A 20,705-nucleotide genomic window follows, 5' to 3' on the forward strand; every position below is an offset into this window, starting at 1 on the left:
ATTAAGGCATCTGAAACCGCAGAACGTGCAAGGGTGGGGCCCAAGTTTTTACATTTCTACCAGTTAACGTTTATAAGAAAAGTCTCACAAGATCGTTTTCTGTAAACGATCCTATCCTTCCATCCTAGGATGCTTCTAAACTTTTACTTAGTGACTGTTAGACCACCTCTTCTTCTTCTTTTTTTTTGTTCTGAGGATTGAAATCAGGGCTTTGCATATTCTAAGCAAGTGTTCTACCACTAAGCTACCTCCTCAGCCCCTTTTTAAAAATTTTATCTTGAGACAGGATCTAGCTAAGTTTTCCAGGCTGACTTCAAACTTGTGATCCTCCTGTCTCAGTAGACACTGTCACCTCTATTATATACCCACATATTCTGGTTCTGGGTCTTTTTAGGTCGTTTATTCTTTTCCATTCTTTCATCTATTTTCACCCATATCAATTCAATTAATTACTAAACTTTTATAATAATACTCCCTTCTTGTAACTTAAATTTTTTCTTTAGCTGTGATTGGACATTAATTTTTTTCAAAATTTGTGCAATATTATGCATATGCATAAAAATGAATGAAATATACACAGCTGAGTGATTTACTACAAAGTAAACATTTGTAAAACTACTTCCAGTTAAGAAATTGAATATTTCCAGAATCCTTCCTTACCTTCTTATTACTATCCTCTCATTTCTACCTGGAGGTAACTACTCTCGATATTTATGATAATCATTTCCTTGTTTTCTTTTTTGTTCTACCACTTAAGGGTGCTTTCCTAATATTGCAATTTGGTTTTGTCTGTGTTTTGAACTTTATGTACTCTCGTGTCTGGTCTCTTTTGAATAACATCATTTTTAAAAATGAAATTCACCCATGTTTTTCATCGTAGTATACTTTCTTTTTACTTATTTATTTATTTTGCTTATCAAAAGACATTTGACACAATTAGTTTTCAACAACCCCTTGGTAGTCCACATCTACAAAGATATCCAGCCCAGTCCAACTCCCCTCCGGACCCCACCCCTACAGAAAAGCACAGACCTTCCAGAATTTTTAGCAAGTGTAGTTTGGAATTTTTTTTTTTAAAGGCCCCCTGGGCAAGTTATTTACAGTTTAATCATCACTGTCACCTGATCTGGACCTGAACCTGGACTGGGACCTCTGGCCATCCACAGATGCTGGAGACTTAGATCTACTTGAAGAACCACATTTTGGGCTCTTCCCAGGCACTAACCGAGCGGGACTTGCTCTTGCTCTGGCTCCTGCTTCTTGACCAGCTGTAAGACTTGCAACCACGGGAACGAGATTGGCAATGTGACCTACAGGAACTCCTAGTCCTTGTTCGAGACTGCTTCTTGACCTACTGTGCCTTTTACTGCCTTCAATTAATTTGATTTTTCTCCCATTTATTTCCTTTCCAGAAAGTTTTTCAATAACATACTTTAAATCACCATAAGAGGCAAACTCAACCTCGTCTTCATTTAATGTAGGTCGATGTGCATCCACAAAGGTTACTCCCCCAGCTCGTCTCATGAAATCTTTGAGATCCTGCCAGCTGACTCTTGAGGATAAATTCTCAATCATAGGTCAATTTCCTGTTCTTACAGGTGGATCATTTTGTCTATCATTTCAAGGTCTGAGATGACTATAACAGTCAGAGTAGCATCCTCTACCTCTTCCACCTGGAGATTGCGCCCTAGCATGATCAATAGTACAGCATCATCTGTATCTCCGGGATTCTCAGATTCCACAAAACCAAAACCTCTCTTCAGCTCAATATCTCTGATACGTCCATAACCCTTGAAGAATCTTTCCACATCTTTCTCCCTCGCCGTTGGGTTTAGCCTCCTGGTGAACTTCACTTGACAGCCACTCTTGATGTCTGGCTAGTATTTCTTACCCGACAAGGATCTTTGGCAGTGAGACCCAGAAAGGTCCATAGTCTGCGATGGGAGTCATCTGCCTCCCCACAGACTCACCTCCTCTATGTCTCTAATACTTACTTTCTAAAAAATATTTTTAGTTGTAGATGGACATAATATATTTATTTATTTTTATGTGGTCCTGGGGATCAAACCCAGTGCCTCACATGTGCTAGGCAAGCGCTCTACCACTGATCCGTAACCCCAGCCCACTTTATTTTCTTGATAGTTACAAATTCATTACCATTCTTTTTATGGGTCCTATCATATTACAATATGCATCCTAAATAGTGATTCTCCAAGTCATACACCATGGCATGTGTCTGTAATCCCAGCTACTTTGAAGGTAAGGCAGGAGGATCCTTGAGTCTGGGAGTTGGAGGCCAGTCTGGGCAACCCAGTGAGACCCGCATCCCCCAAACAAACAAAAAACCCCAAACCAAACAACAACAAAACTGTCCTCTAATTACTTTCTCTTAATTCCAACTAATGCTAGAAACATAAGGAAATTCCACCTTTGATTTTGCTGGTGGTGGTTCTGCATCAGCAAATAACTTTAGTGACTCAACTGCTTTCTTCCCTGTTAGGAATAAATTATTTTGAGGCATTAAGATCTCATCCTCAGATCTCAGCCAGGACTCTCATTTTCCTGTTCCAAATAGCAAATCTATAAAATGACACCCTGACTACCTGCTGCTTTAAATGCAGCCTTCTGCTAGTGTCTCTGCTATCACTGAGTATGTGGCTCCTTTAAGGCAGACTACCAGACTAGCTTGGCGACTGAAGATGTTCTGTTCCCACCCTTTGGCTGCCTGGAGAATTGCAGATATTTAACAAAGGAATTCCCAGACTTCAACAATAATATACATCATTAGAGGAGGAATTAGAAATTGTCGAACTTTGCTATGTTCCTATGGAAGCAGATGCAATCCTGCCTTCTGAGACTAAATTTCACCTTGTAGCATAGGCTAAAAAGTACTTCTATTTTCCAGGAACAGAAATAGCTCTAAATAAAATTGAATTTTATTAAACAGAAGCAATGTAAAAGTTTTTGTAGGGACTGGGAGGTTCGAGGTCCTGGGTTTGATTTCCCCCAGTACCACAGGCGGAGAAATGTTCTAGAAAAATGAAGTGAACAAAATTGAAACAGAGAGAGGCAGAAAAACTTGATGATAATATGGGGAGATAAAAATGAAAATTGGAGCTAAATTCCAGGTTAGTTATTGTTCCCAAGACTGCTCAGCCTCTTGGTGACTCATGGAAGGTGATTTAGGATTATCTGAAGGCAAATTCCGTCAGTCATGCTGCAGATGTAACAATTAAGGGTGGCTTCAGAGGCTCCAGGTGCCCTAAAATCTTGAGAGACAGAGGATGAGCATGACTTTAAACCCCTGGTCATACAGTTAATATTTTGAAAGTTCTGCTGCTAGAAAAGAGCAAAACTTGTGATAAAAGCCAGGTGGAAATTTGTCCTGTCCACTAACAGCCTCAGTTGGGGGAAGCTGGCTTTCCTTAGCTTTCAGCGACACCATCTTGCAGGATGTCAGGGCAAGGTCTGCATATAGCAAAGTCAGGAGGTGAAGTGTTTTATTAATTGATAAACCCCAATTATTTGGCAAATGAGGAGGCTCAGTAGCCTTGGTTACCAAGCTTCCTGGTTCTGATTCTCTTCCCCGTGAATGTCATTACTAATCGGTACCATCGTTCCCATTTTTTGAGTACTTATTAGGGACAAGGCGCTATTCCACATGCTTTATAGCTTATACCCAGCCCCCAAATTCCAATGTTGAAGCCCTAATCCCTACTATGACTGCCTTTGGAGATAGGGTCTTCAAGGAGATTCATTAAAGCTAAATGAGATCATAAGGGTGGAACCCTAATCCAATAGGACTAGTATCCTCATTAAAAGAGGAAGAGGCCAGGTGTTGTCATGCGCACCTGTAATTCCAGCTCCGTGGGAAACTGAGGCAGGAGGATCAAAAGTTACAGGCCAGTCTGGGCGATTTAGTGAGATCTTATCTCAAATAAAATAAAAAGGACTGGGGGTGTAGTAAGGTGGAACACTTGCCTCGCATGTGCGAGGCCCTGGGTTCAATTCCCAGTACTGGGGAAAAAATGGTGTAGTCCCATATACTCCAGAAGCTAAGTTGTCATGGGGTCCAGTTATTGATACATAGTGAGACCACCAGAGATAGAGTAGGAAAAAAGTTTATTTGGGAAGAGAGTAAAAACAGACTGATGCGTCAGGACCACCCGCCAAGTGGAGCAGGAGTGAAGAGTGACTTCAGCGAGCTAGTTTTTAAAGTGAAAACCACACACACACACACACACAAATCTTAGCAGGCTTACAATGGGGGTCTTTTTTCAAGGAATGCAAATAGCAAGCTTCAGTTTATTTCAGGCTGCACCTGGTGGGTTGGCAGGACGGGCTAGGCGGGGGAGCCAGACTACCCATATCTGAAACCAGCAGTTTCTGGGGCCTCCGGAGGGATGGGTTGCTTCACAGAAATGGTCACAATGTCCTTAACTCATGGCCACATTACTTTATCTCGGGTATTTCTGTCCTTGTATTTACCACGGTCAGCACAACTCGATGATTTTATTTGTACCCGTTTTGGTTTGGTCAATCCTAACCAGATATATTTGTTTTATATCTGAGGGTCTCTACCCTTTTCTTTTTATAAGGGGGTCTCTACTCTCTCACAGAGTAAGGAGATTACTTGATCCTAGCATTTAGAGGTCAGCCTGGGTAACATGGTGAGACCCTGTCTCAGAGAGAGAAAGAAAGAGAGAGGGAGGGAGGGAAGGGGAGAGGGAGAGGGAGAGAGAGAAGACCATCAGGATGCATGCACACAGAGGGAAAGGCCACGTGAAGACACAAGAAAGTGACCATCTGCAAGACAAGGAGAGAGGCCTCACCAGAAGACGAACCAGTAGCATCTTGATCTTGAACTTCTAGTTTCTGTGTTTAAGCCTCCTGGCCTGCAGCATTCTATTAAGACAGTTCGGGCAGCCTGATGTTGTGCGTTGCAACTTAAGAACAGACCGATCACCACTGAGAAGTCCAAATTTGAGAGTATTTATTAAGCCGGCCCCCTAAAAAATGGCTATTGGGAGAACAGCCCCGACCAAGGGTTGTAGGGGTTCTTATATAAAAAATCACATCAATCATAAATGTCTGTTGCTATGATTCGAAATTATAAACTAACATCATGAGATCATCAACAGAGGGGGAAGTGGGTCAAAATGACCCTTACCTAGGGACAAACTAAAGAATGGTTACTAACATCCACACAATCACTGTTCACATGGTACATTGTTTAGGAGCAATAAGAATCAAAAGAGAGCAAATTTTCTTTACATAGGAATTATCATTCTGTATTGTTAAACATGTCACACTAAGTAACTGCTGATGGGCACAGAGGCGGGGTGTTCCCATGGGAGAAGCTTATTTCCTACATAACATGGAGTCTCAGAGCAAAATGGAGTCTCTTTGGTCATTTCCCTTAGAGTCTAGCCTATAACATTCTCATGGAACCAGATCTGTCAGCCCATCACACTGAGACAGACAGCTCACCTATTTCTCTTCTGATAGGTCCCTCATCCCCTGCATCTCTTTGGCTCCAAGCTCAGGAAGCACAGGTCAAAAGATGAGCTCATGCTCAAGGTCAAGCCATTGACACGCCTATCCCTATTCTACCTCCCTATTCAAAGATGCATGGGACTTCAGCTCAGAGTAGGGATACAAAGTGCTGATGGGGTCCCCTGGAGAGCTGGGTAAAAACTCACCAGGGTGTGGAGATAGTAGAAAGGGACTTTGTATCAGCAGCCTAATCGGCCCTGAAAATCTTTCCTCTTCCCCACCCTTATCTGTTACCCAGAAGTAACATCCGTCCTGTTGTGGTTTAACCCTTTCTCTCCACTGTCAAGATTCTGGAAAAAAAATAACAGAATGAATCAAACAACATTACCCTGTGTAAATTTGTGATTACACAAATGGTATGCCTTGGCTCCATGTACAAACAGAGAAACAACATGTATCCCATTTGTTTACAAAAAAAAAAAAAAAAAAAAAAAAAAGATTCTGGGTAGCTGGTGTGTGGCTCCTTTGTGTAACTGTCCAAGTGAGTTAATAGTTCTGTGACTCCCTTTCTTCATCTGTAAAACCAACATGGTAGTACCTATATCACAGGTTTGTGTGAGGAATAAGTTAACTTCTGGAACGTGCCTTTAACAATGGCTGGAACAGATTAAGCTTTATATAAAGGGTAGGAATTATTACCATGATTAATCTTGCTCGTCAATGGGGGGCCACCTCCCCACCTTCAGTTCCCCCTCTGGTTGTGTAGGGTGGCTGATGTTGGTGCTGAGAAAAGGCCGTCACTTTTCTCCTGAAGGCTGGAATGTTCACACAGAGAAGACAGGGTAAGGGACAGCGGATCTGGAGCAGGCTGAGAGAACGGGGACGCATGGGAGGCCACAGGCAGTCATCTCCGTCACCGTCCTCTCAGCCCTTCCCCTCTGAATGAGACAGGGATCAAACAGATGTCAGCCACAAGAGGTACTGGGGCACCTTTTTCTTTTTTCTTTTCCTGCTTTCCACGGAGATCTGTGGCTTGGGACCCTGGAGAGAGGATAACAGCCCCAGCTCATGTCCTCAGCATTGACTCAGCACAATCCCCTTCCCTTCTGTCTTGGAGTTCTTGGAAGAAGACTTTCAAAGTGGCGTGGGAGCTGGGTGTGGTGGTGCACGCCTGTAATCCCAACGACTTGGGAGGCTGAGGCAGGAGGATTGCAAGTTTGAGGCCAGTCTTGGCAACTTAGTGAGACCCTATCTGAAAATAATAAACGAATAAATAAGTAAATTAATTAGTAAAAGGTTGGGGATGTGACTCGGTGGTTGAGCGCTCGTGGGTTCTGTCCTCAGTATTGAAGGGGTGGGGGAGATCCTGTAATGATTCTTCACATCTGTTCTCTTGACACCTGTGCCAGAAATGTTTTCTTTTCCCTTAATTTTTTCCCCTAAAATTGTTCTCATTATAGGAGTGGCAAACGACTCTATCTTGAATGAACCCCAAAGAAAAAGGCAGGGTTTTCTGGAAATAGCTGCCTCTTCTTTGGGCATAAAGGACAAAGCATAACTACTCCTTTGTTTTCAACCTAACGCAGCCGAGTTCTGCCAGCAGGCGACTGAGAGCCACCGTCGCAGAGATCCTAAATGAATGCAAAATAATCCAGACGGACGCAGGGAGACCCGGAGTCCTACGAGGGCTACTTCCCTGGCTTTACACAAATGCACAACCAACCATGTGGGATTGTCAACTTGGGTTGCACCATAGCTCAGACATCTGGGACTACAGGGTCAGCTCCACTGCTTCCAATAAAACTGGAATATCGTAACTGCGCGTTGGTGCGCATGCGGGTCTCGGGGGTGTGCCCGCGCGTGCACACAGGTGCACGGGTCTCTAACGCCCAAGTGGTTGGAGGTCGTGTCACTGAAGAAACTATGGGAAGGTGATGGTCGGAGGCTGAGGCAAGAGCATCGCGAGTTCCAAGCTAGTCTCAGCAACTTAAGGGCCCAAAGGAACTCAGCGAGATCCTGTCTCTAAGTAAAATATTGAAAAGGACTGCTTATGTGTATCAGTGGTTAAGCATCCCTGGGGGTTCAATCCCTGGTACCATACATACATACATACATACATACATACATACATGAAAAATAAGAGATTATGGGAAGTTTGGGGGTGGAGGTTGGGAGATGGTCCCCTGGTCACTAACCAAGTGACAAGCATCACATCTTGTTTTAAAATGTTGTTGACTAATTCTTCGTGAACACACATACTTCACGTAGGAAAGACACACAAGAACATGACTCAGTCCCTGCCTTGTTTTATTTTTTCATTTTTAAAATTCTGAAGTTGTAGAAAGTTTCTTCCCCTTTATTATTCTACATGCAGAATGCTATTCTAACCCTGGCATGCACCTTTTATTTTCCAAGCCTATTGGTAATATTACTGACCCTAGGTATGCTTTTGGAATAGTCTATAATTAGGTTCACTTGCAAAAGCAAGAGTTCCCCATCTTTTTTGGCCCGGGTTGTAAACATTCGCTAACTCCCCGCCTCGTCCCCCATGCTGAGGACTGAACCCAAGACCTCACACATGCTAGTGAAATGCTTTACCACTGAGCTACATCCCCAGTCCTCTTCGTGGTTAACTAAGCTATTATACAATGATTACTTGTCAATTAAAAATACAATTTTAAAAGTGAAGCAAAAAAAAATGTGAAGTATACTTAGGACTCAATTATAAAAGATAACAGATGCTTATTGAGAATCTGCTGCTTAACAAGTAACTCTAGGACTCGGATGAGGCACCTTGACAAATGGTTTGGTTTATGTCACAGCCAAGGCTGTACCCCCTTTTTTCTTCACTGACATCACTTTTTCGTCTAGTGGTACTGGGGGTTGGAACCGGGGTTCCTCCACCACTGAGCTACCTCCCCAGCCCTTTTTATCTCTTTAGTTTCAGACAGGATCTCGCTCAGTTGTCAAGGCTGATCTTGAACTTGCGGTCATCCTGCCTCAGCCTTCTGAGCCGCCGGGATCACTGGCATCACTTCTGCTTTTGTCTTAGCCATTGACTCATTTTCCTTTGGGAACTCTTTCAAATATTACTCTTTTTCCAAAATCAAGCCTCATATTAGAAAAGAACTTTTGGAAACTGCTGACCATTTTGTCCACCTATACTGTCCGGTGTTCTCCAGACAGCACTTGAATGGATCTGCCTCACCATGATGGCATAACTCAAGGCATAACACGTGGAGAGGATGCTGGGCATGATAGGTAATAGGGTATGATGCTTCAGTTGTCTCCACATTGTAGGAAGAACTAACAGAGAAGCTCATTGTCACTTTTGGACTTTAGTGGTTTTCTATATACACACTGATTTAATTTAACTTTCTTCCGTTATATTATTGTGATACATAATTGTATTAGTTTTGCATTGTTGCAGTGAAGTACCAGAGGTAATTAAAGAAAAAAGGTTTGTTTAGCTCATGGTTCTGGCCTATTGCTTGGGCCCTCTGGTGAGAATGGTACATCATGGTGGAAGTGTCTGGAAGAGAAAACGCTCTTATGTTGTGAGCCAGGAGGTAAACAGAGAAATGAGACTGGGGTCCCACAATCCCCTTTACAGATATGCCCCATATAACCTAAGAATCTCCCATAAGGCCTCATCTTCTAAAGGCCCATAACATCTCCCAATAGTCCCACCCTGGGACCTCTGGGGAACACTCCTACAAACTGTAGCGATAAACAAACAAATAAATGTATAATACATGCACACATAATTCAAGGAATAGTTATACAGATCAACTCGGTTCTGTTCATGTACTTGGGAGCCTTTAGAGAATTTAGGGATGGCTATTTTACAGTTTTTTTTGGTGCTATGAATAATAATTAGCATATATTTGGTGGAAATGCTTATAGAAAGCATGAGCTATAGGAATACATCAAAAGTTTTCTCATCTGAATGCATTGCAAGTATTGCTCCCTCTGTATTTAGAAGACTCGGCCATGAAAGCTACTGGAAAAAATTCGAAGGGTCTCATGCGTCACCAAATTGAAGACAAGTTAGTTTTCAAGTTGCAGCAAAGAAGGAAAACTGTTGAAAAGCTTTGCATATTTCTCTCAGTTCACACTTTCCAGAAGCAGATCCTGAGACCTGAGGACAAGTTCAAGTAGTTTATTTGGGAAAGCAAGGTGGCACCAAAAAGGGGCTGGGGCGTGCTTCAGGAAGGGAACACAGTGGGTCAGGGTGCGTTGTCTCAGCTGCTGCAGTGCACGACGAAGTTCAGCCCACGTGAAAACTCTGGGAAATGACCTACGATGTACTTCAGAAGTATCTCAGCAGAGGGAGGAGGGAGTTGGCTATTTAAGCACCAACTGCTGAGTGTCTTTGATGAACTACGTTCCTGGAGGGTGGTAATTCTTTGGCATTTTCAGACTGCCATGCATATGTGGGCCACGCGGCTTTCTCTAGTTTCAGAAAAAAGATTGTAAGGATCCGATGAAGATATTGGCAGTTGGGAGATACCTACAATCTATATATCCTGCATACGAGTACGTGGAATGAGGGTCGGGAAGGAGATTCCCATTCATGTTTGTTTGTTTGTTTGTTTATTTATTTATTTATTTATTTTCTTGGTATCAGGGGTTGAACTCAGGGGCACTTAACCACTGAGTCACATCCCCAACCCATTTTTGTATTTTATTTAGAGACAGGTTCTCACTGAGTTGATTAGGACCTCGCTAAATTGCTGAGGCTGGCTTTGAACTTGCGATCCTCCTGCCTCGGCTTCTTGAGCTGCTGGGATTATAGGCATGTGCCACTGCGCCCTGCCCGTTCATCTTAATATACAGCTTATGAGCCTGTTGTCTGCCATATAGGACTATTTTACCATATAGATTTATTTATTTATTTATTTATTTATTTATTTTTTGCGGTGCTGGGGATTGAACCCAGGGCCTTGTAAGTTCGAGGCAGGCACTCTACCAACTGAGATATCTCCCCAGCCCCATATGGATTTATTTCAACGAATATAAAACAAAATATATCTCCCAACTGCCAGTATCTTCATCTGTCCCTTGTGATCTTTTTTTCTGAAACTAGAGAAAGTCATGTCACCCATGTATGCATGACAGTCTATAATACTTGTCCCTCTGGGAGAAAGATCAGAAAGGAAAAAGATTTTAATAATTACTAAATGATCCATGTGTGGAAAGCTGATGGAAAATGAGTATTTCACTCATTCTTTGCCGTGCTGGAGATTTGAACCCAGGGCCTTGTGCTTATGAGGCAAAGGCTTACCAACTGAGCTATTTCCCCAGCCCCGCAGTCATTCTTAAACTCTGTTGAATAAGAATTTGTGAAGGAAAATCCACAGCAATTCAAAATTTTGGTTTATAAAATTCAGAGTGAATTCTACTCATCATAGAGATATTGAGCTATGACTCATGAAAACCCCTCATATTCTGTTTTTGTTTTTTCTTTTTTTGCAGTACTGGGGATCAAACCCAGGGGCACTCTACCACTGAGTTACATCTCCAGCCCTTTTTATTTTAATTCTGAGACAGGGTCTTACTAAGTTCCCTGGGCTGGCCTTGAACTTGTGATCCTCCTGCCTCGTCCTCCCGAGTAGCTGGGATTACAGGCGTGCATCACTGAGGGCTCCTCTTATTCTGTATATCTTTTCCTGCTCCTCACTCAGAAGCAAAGCCCAAAGCCCATGACTAATCAGTAACTTGGACAGTACCACAGAGCAAAACCAGATTTTGGGGACCTTACCATGAAGGACAGTATTGTCCAACTTTTCTTTCAGGGGTTTAGCACAGACTGGAAAGAGCTAAGGATATTTACTGTATGTTTCTGTAGCAGGACTTCCATGTGGGGTTAGGTAGGTCATGAAGACACAGTAGCCACCAGCCAAAGGGCAGGTGTCTATGACATCTAAGTCAGCAAGTTGTGGACTCCAGGAGAGTTTCCATCCGTTAGAGCAAGCATTGCCTGGTTTCCCAAAAATGAATTACAGACTATCACTGGGGGTCCTATGACTCATAATCCAAATTCAAGAAAAAAAGAGAAGGTATAAGGAGGAAGTAGAGTGTGTCTAATCAGAAGCCAGGAGTTTAGAGTTAGACAGGGGCCATATTATCCCATACTGAAACGGAACCACGAAGAAAGGCCTGAAGCGTGTCATTATCTATGTACGGGTGTTTGGAAGTCAGGCTAGAGGAGGGCTAAGGAAAGAGGCCCTAGTGAGGCTGGAGTTGGATGCAGTGTGGCGGTTAGACTTGGTGAGAGTGACAAGAATGATCAAAATCAATGCCTGAGCGAGTCCTCATGTACAAAGAGCTAATTCGCAGGACCTCATTAGATCCACCGTGATCCCCCCTTTTTTTTCAAGGTCGTATCTTGTTTCTCCTAAGTGGCTCCCAGACTTGCAGAGGAGCAGATCATCAGAGCGCTTCTAGACAGAAAGGGGCTGTTAGCACAAGAAGACCTCATGAGTCATCTCAGCTCCTTACTCAGTGGGAAGAAATGGTGCCCCCCCTCCCCTGTGGACCCACTCTCCTGGTGGAAAATGAGCCACCGAACAGTGAAAGGGACTGGTTTATACAGGTTACTTTGAGGGGTGGTCTAGTGAGCACGTATCAGTTTGCTTGGACACTCAGAAATGCGGGGCTTTGGTCAAGGTCTGCGACAGCGTCTGGAGAGGATTGACTTCGGAGGAGATGCCCGCTCCCAGAGACCGCTTCCTCTAAGGGTGATTCCCTGTCTGCAGCTGGCTGACGCCTGGAAGACGTTTGTCCTGGGAGACGAAGCCTGTCAGTGCGTGGCCTTCATTTTTACTTCTTTTCTCAGGCCTCATTATTTTGGGAATTTCTTATTCTCCATATCCATTACTGTCAGTGTCTCATCTTGGTAGGAACTCAAAAAAGTTAAGAAATGGAGGATGGAGTCAATTACTGCAGAGAAAGACACCCAAAGGGAATGGTAGGTACGAGAATGGCTGCTTTTCAGGAATGACATGGATCAGTGACCTCTCTACATCTCCTATTGCTCCCTCTTAAAACTAGGCATGTTAACTGCAGTTCATCTGGTGTCTGTTTCAGGATTATGTTTTTCTGGTGTGAACGTGGCAGGTGACCTGTCCTTTCATTGCACATGTTGACAAGAACCAAATCTGAGAATTTATATGCAGTTCACCTCGTAGGCAGCACGTCCTGGCCTAGCTGATGCGATCCTGGACTACAACCTGTCGGTGTGATTATTTTACATTTGGGTTAGTGTTTGGTACGTGGCAACACGGGGGCTGGAAGATGAAATAATGAGTCTCCACGGCTGATCTCCCTCCTCCCCACGAACCACAAATCGAAATAACCACGCCTAGATTTGGGCTGTGTCTGGGACGCACCTTAAACAATAGAAGGGGCAGAAGGGACACAACATGACTTTCAAAGCTATGACATCTTGCACCTTTTGTGTGAGCCCTTTGGAGAGGTCATTCTGTTGAAAGCCACTCACCATTTAGTAAGTCCAGCTACCATGAGGCCTGTGAAGTCCATGACTGAGGAAATCTGAGGTAGCTACATAGAGAAAGAGATAACCAGCTACCCCCTGTGAAGAGCCAGCCGTGAGGAGAGCAGGGTCTGCCCAGCCCAACACATGCTTCAGAAGGCTCACCTCTCCCTACCAACTGATTGTGATGAGTTGACAGATTTGACTTCATGGAAATGTCAAATCTGTCAACTCATCACAATCAGATGGCCAGGCTATGTGGGCAATGACTAAACAGACTCCATGTAAAGTAGGAAAAGTTTCTCCCGTGGAACATCCCGCTCTGTACCCATCACCAGCTGCTGAGCACAACATGTTAGGCAACACAAAATGGCAATTCTCATATAATGTAAAATTGTTCTCTTTTTGATTCCTATTTTTCTTCGACAATGTACCATGTCAACAGCGATTGTCTAGATGTTAGTAACCATTCTTTAATTTGTACCTAAGTGAGGTCATTTTGATCCACTTCCCCTTCTGCTCATGATTTTAGGTCTCATGATGTTACTTTGTAGTTTTGAATCATAGCAAGAGACACTTATGATCGATGTACTGACTGATGGCATAAAAGCTCTGCAACCCTGTGGTCGGGGCTGTTCTCCCAATAGCCATTTTGGGACATTGTGTGAGGCAGTCAGTCGGCCGGCTAATAAAGACTCTCAAATCTGGACTTCTCAGTGGTGATCGGTCTGTTCTTAAGTTGTGCCCCAGCATGATCAGAGTCACATGATCCACCCCCCCCCCATGAGTCCAGAAAACTCATAGACCTGGAAGAGATGATTATCATTTAAACCAATAAGTTTTGGTGCCGCATCTATTTCCTACCACTCCAACACTTGACACGGTTCTGTTGGAGTAGAGGATTCAGCACTTAACATGGTTCTGTTGAAAGATCATCCTCCCTCTTGGGGGCCATAGGTGTGGCATGTCTCCATGTGCAGTTGCTTTTAATACTAATAATCAATGTATGCTTAGATTCAGATTATAGAGAATACTGGGGAGATTTCATGGTGCTGGGACACAAAATAACATATAATAAAGTATAATATTAATACTTAGATGAAATCATAAATAAGCAGTTATGATTTGCTCAAATTTGTAAGGAGTCTGTGATTTCTTTTACAAATTCTCTAAAAGTTATATATTGGTATATGAGAGTGTATTCCTCTGAGCTTTGATGTGGTGTTTGGTCTTCATTGCTTTCTCAGTGTTTATGATTAAGTTTAAGGATATTTTTCCCACTTAATAAAAATAAATAAATAGGTCGATCATAAGTACAATTTGTATTCTTCCTATGTCTAATTCTTTAAAGATCAAAATAGAGTTTTAGTCTGCCATTAAGTACGTGAAATAGAATAAATATTAACTATATGCTGATTCCTCTATTCTCTGTTCATAATAACAAAAACTTTCCACTGTTAATAACTAACATTAGAGTTCTTGGAAAGGGTAACTTCTATAGAAACTTAATAAAGTTTTTTTTTTTTTTTTCTTGCCATGCTGGGGATCAAACCCAGGACCTTGTGCTTACAAGGTGAGCACTCTACCAACTGAGCTATCTCCCCAGCCCAATGACATATTCTTTCAGGGAAATTAAAATTAAACTGAGTATGGTGCCTTCTACCTTGCTGGGAACTGGGTTTTTAAAAATTTTTTTAAAAATTTAACCTATCATACAGTAAGAATATGTTTCTTGAATAAGATCATTAATTATGCTATTAAAGATTTTTTACTTAACATTTCCTTGTATTAACCATGAAAAACATACGAAAAGATTCTGTGAACAGCAAAGATTTGGATTCAGCCTCAGGACACTTGGTGTGCTGTTTCTCCACTGCGCCGACCCCTCCCATCCACCTAGGGTCACCTACTGCTGCTAGGGCCGGACCCCTGCATTTTGTGGAGGTTTGTTTGGCTCAGTGCCTATCTGATTGAGTGCAAAACCAAAATCTGGTCTCTGCATCCATGTGTATAAATTGTGCTTGTACCAATAATAAATCACATACTCCTTGATCTAAAGTCATGACAATCTTCAAATGTGGGTCCCAGGTTTCTGCACAAATAAATTGGTAGCTCTTGCAACTCTTTTGAAATTAAAGAAAAAAAGATAGGGGGCATTATTTGAGGGCTGTCAATGATTTTCTTTTCTTTTCTTCTTCTTTTTTTTTTTTTTTTTTTGGTACTAGGGTTAGAGCCCAAGGGCTCTTTACCACTGAGCCACATCCCCAGTCCCTTTCTATATTTTTATAATAGAGACAGGGTCTCGCTGAGTTGCTTAGGGCCTCGCTAAGTTTCTGAGGCTGGCTTTGAACTCAGGATCCTCTTGCCTCAGCCTCTCAAGCTGCTGGATCACAGGGTGCACTACTGTGACTGACCTGTCATTGAATTTATGTAGTTCTCTAACTGGGCTTAGGCTGAGAATTTTAGGTTCTAACTTTGCCATTTATTTTCTTCAACTCCCAGTGCATCCTGCACAAAGCAAGGCACAGCTTTGATACAAAATGAACATCCCTCAAATGGAGGAATTAAGAAATATCATCCTTTGTTCCCTAAATACCGAGTCCTCCCCCACAGCTACCCTAGTTCTCTGGCTATGAACCGCTACCTAACATTTCAGTTCAGGCATCTGAAACCAGGTTAGGTTTTTGGTTTACGGCGTCTGACATCTAGTAAGTACCATATAAAGATGTTGTTACTAATGTCTTAGAAAGTTCAGGGACTTGTCATTTGTTCTCCGTGTCCCTGAAAGATTTATCCTCGGATTCCTTGATCCCTCCCCTGCAATGCCCACACCCCTCTTGGTGATGAGCACTTGATTTTTTTTTTTCCACTTTAACGCAAATCCCATGAAGTTTGGCAAAGTTTTAATGAGCAAAGGAAGGGAAGGGGTAAGGAGGAATCATGTGTGCTTGTGGATTCGGGGAATTCCTTGATCTCGCAGAGAGGGCAACTCCTCGACTCTGGGGAGCGGGTCGCTGCCTAGCAGACATCCACGGAGGAGAGGAGGACATCTCTCCACACTTGCACCATCTTCACGGAGCTCGGCGGGACGCGATGGGTGAAGCTGAAGCAGTGCTCGTCATTGACGATGACCTGCAGGAAGGAAGGCGTGTCAGAAATGCAGCACAGAGTCCAGCCCTCTTTTCCATTTCCACCGTGATGGGTGATTTCACAAACATAATTTCTTTTAAAAATTTTAAACATTAAAAATTAAAATATTAAATTTTAAAACATTTTATTTTCGATGGACACAGGGCGATCATACATATTCGTGGGGTACCCTGTGATTTCAACACACACAGGTGGCATATCTGTCAACTCAGCCCTTTATCATTTCCTTGTGTTGGGAACATCGAAAATCATTTCTGCTGCTACGATGCAGCAGGACGCCCTCCCCAGACGCCAGCACGTCCGCGTTCCTGGATCTCCTGCCTCCGGAGCCTGAGCTCAATAAACTTTCTTTTTTATAAATTAAAAAAAAATCCTGTCTGTTAACTCCCCGTTTTCGCTACTTTGAAACATGCCCTTCGTCGCCGCAGCTGCCCGCCACGCTCCGGGGCTGGAGGCGCTCTGCCCGGGCAGCGCCTCTGCACTCAGCACCTCCCCACCCCACTCGCCTCACGTCCTCCCCAGGCCCTGGCGACCACGACTCGACTCTGCTTCTTCCCCCAAAATTAGTCCTTGACAGCAAACAAGCTCTAGCTCCCAAAGGGAAGTGGGTGGAGGAACCGAGGCCGGCATTTATATCTGCACCTTACGGGCAGCTCCCTCGTGGTGGCCACGCCCTCAGTGCACAAACAGGTCCCGTCCTACCCACTCCCCATGAAGGGCGCAAGCCTTCCTGGGGGGTGGGGGGGTGGGTCCCGGGACCCTCACCTGGTACTCTTTGTCCAGCACCAGGAAGCGCAGTTTGAATGGCTTGCCGTCCTCAAAGGGCATCTTGGAGGACTTCACATCTTCTCTCCACTTCCCGTCCTGAAGACTGTTCATGACCACGGAGTGACGGAAGTACACGCGGAAATGGAAGGCAATGTCAGACGTGGGGTCCTGGCCAGTGTGGAAATCCACCTGCAGCTGTGGGTCCTTTCTGAAGGGCGAAGCACAGAGGAGGTTGGCGGTTCCTTCTTTGTAGTGACACACATTCTCCATGCACACAAATCCTTTCCTACTTTCCCCCATGATGGGAGGAAGACTTTCCTGGGTGATACTGTCGTCCTTGTCCCTGTGGGACTGGGGGGTGAGATACCCTGTCCTTTAGCTCAAGAATAAAATGGAGCAGCAATCCTTGACCTGGGCCTATTGGTTGTTCATGTTCTGAAAAGTCTATGTCCCTTGATTAAGGGCCACAGATCAAGGCCCTTGAATGTCCCCCAGGCCCCAGGACCTGCCCATAGCCCCATCACTGTACGTTTAGTGCCTTCTGCCGTAGGGGCTCCAGGACCAGCAAAGTGCCAGGGTCGTGCTAATGAAACATTTTAAGGACATGCAACAGGCCCCCAAAGCACATATATTCTCACTTCTCCTCCACCTGCCGCCCTGCATTATAGAGCACTCACCTGAAAGTGTTGGCAGCTTTCCCCCAGATCGTCACTGAAGTGCCGACAGACAAGTTCACGATCTGTGAGTTTGGGACCTGCCATGGAAATTGAGAGTGGGTGAGAGGGGCCAGGCCAGGTGTGGGCTCCCAGTTTGTCAAAGGACAAATTCTGAGGACCCTTCTTCTGCCCATGCCGCCACGGTCAGGTGCCTGGATCGTTGCCAAGACAGAAGACAGCAGAAGAGTCAGGCTACCTGAATGTGAATGCAGGTCATGCCTCTCACTAGCAGTGAGATTTTACATCCATCACTTGAACACTTCCTGCCTCAGTTTCCCCAGTACTAGGAGGGTTGTCAGAAATTCCTATTTCATAAGTTTTTCTCAGGAACAGAGGAATAGACACATGGAAAACCTTAATGGTCATCACCCTCACATGGAGGGTCTATAGAGGGTTTACCTATCAGAAGGGGAGGGTTCTTTCTGGACTATCATCCTCAGATCACTTTCTACTATCTGAAATTGTGATAATGAGACTTGGAGAAGTAACAATATAAAAATTGACTCCAGTGTAGAACAACACTGACAGTGCGGGGGTGAAGGTCATGGTAGGCACATGATTAGCAGGTGCAAGGCCTGGGTTCCAACCCCAGCACCCCCACCCCACACACGCTCCTTTAAATAGACAGAAAGAGCCTGGCACAGTGGGGAATGCCTGCAATCCCGGTGCCTCAGGAGGCTGAGGCAGGAGGATCGCAAGTTCAAAGCCAGCCTCAGTAATTCAGCAGGACCCTGGCAACTCAGGGAGACCCTGTCTCAAAATTTAAAACAAGGAGGGGACGGGTGCTGGGGATGTGGCTCAGAGGTGAAGCACCCCGGTTCAATCCCTGGTACCAAAAAATAAAAATAAAGAAATAAAAAATGTCAAGACAGGGTTTCACTAAGCTGCCCAGGCTGGCTTCCCACTTGCAACCCTCCAGTCCCCACCTCCTGAGTCACTAGGACTACAGGCTTGGGCCACAGCATCCCTACAAGGATCTCTTGGATCCCTGGGGTCTGACTCTTCTCCCCACTCACAAACATCAGTAAACCATTCACAACAGAAATGCTCATTCGGAGCTCCAGTGGCGCTATCGGTTAGTGCGCAGTACTTATACAGAAATGCTCATTCTTTCCTCTCATGAAAGCCGCCACCTTTTCCTTCTCTCTTGTGACTCGAGGCCACTGAGCACAGCACCCTGCCAACTCACCTGCACCGTCATTATTGTCTTCTTCTGAGCAGCCCTTCTGCACTGGCTCTGAGCTTGGGAAAGCCCAGCAGGTGCAGGCTATAAACCCTCTTGCAAGCCCCGCCCTCTGGCTTCTCTCGTTTCCAAGCTCCTCCCAGCAAAGGTTCCCAGCAGGGTGAGATGGGGTGGGGTGTTGGAAACAGCTTCCTCCAAGCTGCTGTGCTGGCTTGTGTCTGTGTGTGGGATGCCAGCAGTGTGTGTTGGGGGGGGCAGGGAGCAGGAGAAATGCAGAAACTGGGGAGATGGGGAGGTGGGGGTGCAGGGTCTTGGGGGGACCTAAAAATCCAGTCTCTGCCTCTGCCTGAGCTTTTTTTCCCCACAAGGAAGAGTCCAGCTGGAAGGTGGTGAGATTCCTAAATTGTACAGTGGCAAAGGCAGGTTTAAAGTCCTTGGCCCTGGATGGAAATGATTCTGAGAGATCCTAGAAAAGGATCCTCAGCACATTTTGAGCCCACACCATGCCCTGAGGCAGGGTCAGTGTTGCCAAGTGAAGGCTGCTCAGGCTCTGTCCTCCCACCTGCTCCAGCCACATCCTCTCCTTGCTCCCAGGGGCTCCGAGTACCTGCAGATTATAGAACCCAGCCCCATCCTGTGGATTCTGGGAGAAAAGTGTGCTTCGCAGGTTCTGTTTCTTGATTTGTGTGGGCCTTGTTCCTGAGGACGAGGGGAAGAGCCTTCCGTCACGATGTCCTGTGTATTGGAGGTGAAGGACTGAGAAGGGATGAAATGTCCTCAAAAGCTAAATTAGGACTTCCCTTTCTTTTTGGTGGTGGCACTATTGGCATCATATCCGCCATTTTGGTCAGAAGCCATTTTACCAAAGGGCTCCTGAGTCACCATTCTGAGGCAAACCTTAGCTTCCCAGAAAACATGCGACTACTACTAAGAGATCAGCCCCTCCTCAGCCCATAATACAACCCCTAAGCAGGTATAAAAATTCCTATTGCAGGCTATAAACCTGCTCTGTGATAACAGACACGCTCCCACGGGGACAGCCTTGTCAGTTGGTCCAAGTGCCACTGACCATAAATCTATTGTGTGAGATCCAGGGTGTGGCATGATGGTTTGAGACTTTGTTTGGACCTTTGTCTTTATCCTTTCAGGTACTGGGAATCGAAACCAGGACCTTGTGCATGCTAGACTAGTACCCTATTACTGAGCTATACTCCCAGCCCTACATTAGAGATTTAAAGAGGAACCTGTTAGATTTCAGTCACCATTGATACAAATTAGTGCTTTTATCAACTCTCATTGAACTGTTGGGTCAGTTTAGTCAAATGAGGCTTCTTTCTGAAGAAACTGCAGCCAATGGGGTCATTTCCCGCCACTGAGGATTTCTACAGCAGCTACTGTGGGTATCCTCTGTGACATTATTCTCAATGAACTTCATGACCCTGAAAATCTACCCAGGAGGTACTGGTGTTTATGTGAACATTGATAAAGTACCTGTGTTCCTGTCCTATGTTTGTTTAGAAGAGGGAGTAAGTTTATAGTAGTAAATATAAGAATACAATGCAGGGCTGGGGGTGTAGCTCAGTGGCGGAGCCCTTGCCTAGCAAGTGTGAGGCCCTGAGTTGGATCCCTAGCTCCCTCCAAATTTATCATCCAAGACAGTCATTGGAAAGGGCTATTCTTCAGAGCTAATCTGCAAGACAGGACTTCGTCTGGGAGGTTTGGAAACTCAAGGAAAGTGCAGCTCCAAAATAAACATGATGTTCAGGTTATTATAGAGGTTGATTTTTCTCTCCTTGGATTGGGCCAAATTGGATGGTGGGCTTTATTTGGACTGTGTGAGCTGGTATTTTCTGCACAGATTCTCCTGAAGAAATCGTGTTGCAGTGATGAGAAA

At 44.5% G+C, this 20,705-nt stretch overlaps 1 protein-coding gene and 1 pseudogene across 2 annotated transcripts; both read right to left on the reverse strand.

The window, feature by feature from the left end:
* Positions 1-277: 277 nt before the first annotated feature.
* On the reverse strand, positions 278-8,752 carry LOC306648490 (serine/arginine-rich splicing factor 5-like; annotated as a pseudogene). The gene is made up of 2 exons: positions 8,705-8,752; positions 278-1,877 (listed from the first exon to the last, which is right to left on the reverse strand). The product of its transcript is annotated as a serine/arginine-rich splicing factor 5-like (transcript).
* Positions 8,753-15,890: 7,138 nt separating this feature from the next.
* Positions 15,891-18,854, reverse strand: LOC306647590 (placental protein 13-like). Its single transcript, XM_079117068.1, has 4 exons — positions 18,818-18,854; positions 17,590-17,666; positions 16,910-17,120; positions 15,891-16,126 (listed from the first exon to the last, which is right to left on the reverse strand). The coding sequence occupies exons 1-4, from the start codon at positions 18,827-18,829 to the stop codon at positions 16,013-16,015; spliced, it is 414 nt and encodes a 137-aa protein (XP_078973194.1). The 5' UTR covers positions 18,830-18,854; the 3' UTR covers positions 15,891-16,012.
* Between the last annotated feature and the right edge of the window lie 1,851 nt (positions 18,855-20,705).

This window comes from Sciurus vulgaris, assembly GCF_902686455.1.
Source record: "Sciurus vulgaris genome assembly, chromosome: 17".
NCBI classification, from domain to species: domain Eukaryota; kingdom Metazoa; phylum Chordata; class Mammalia; order Rodentia; family Sciuridae; genus Sciurus; species Sciurus vulgaris.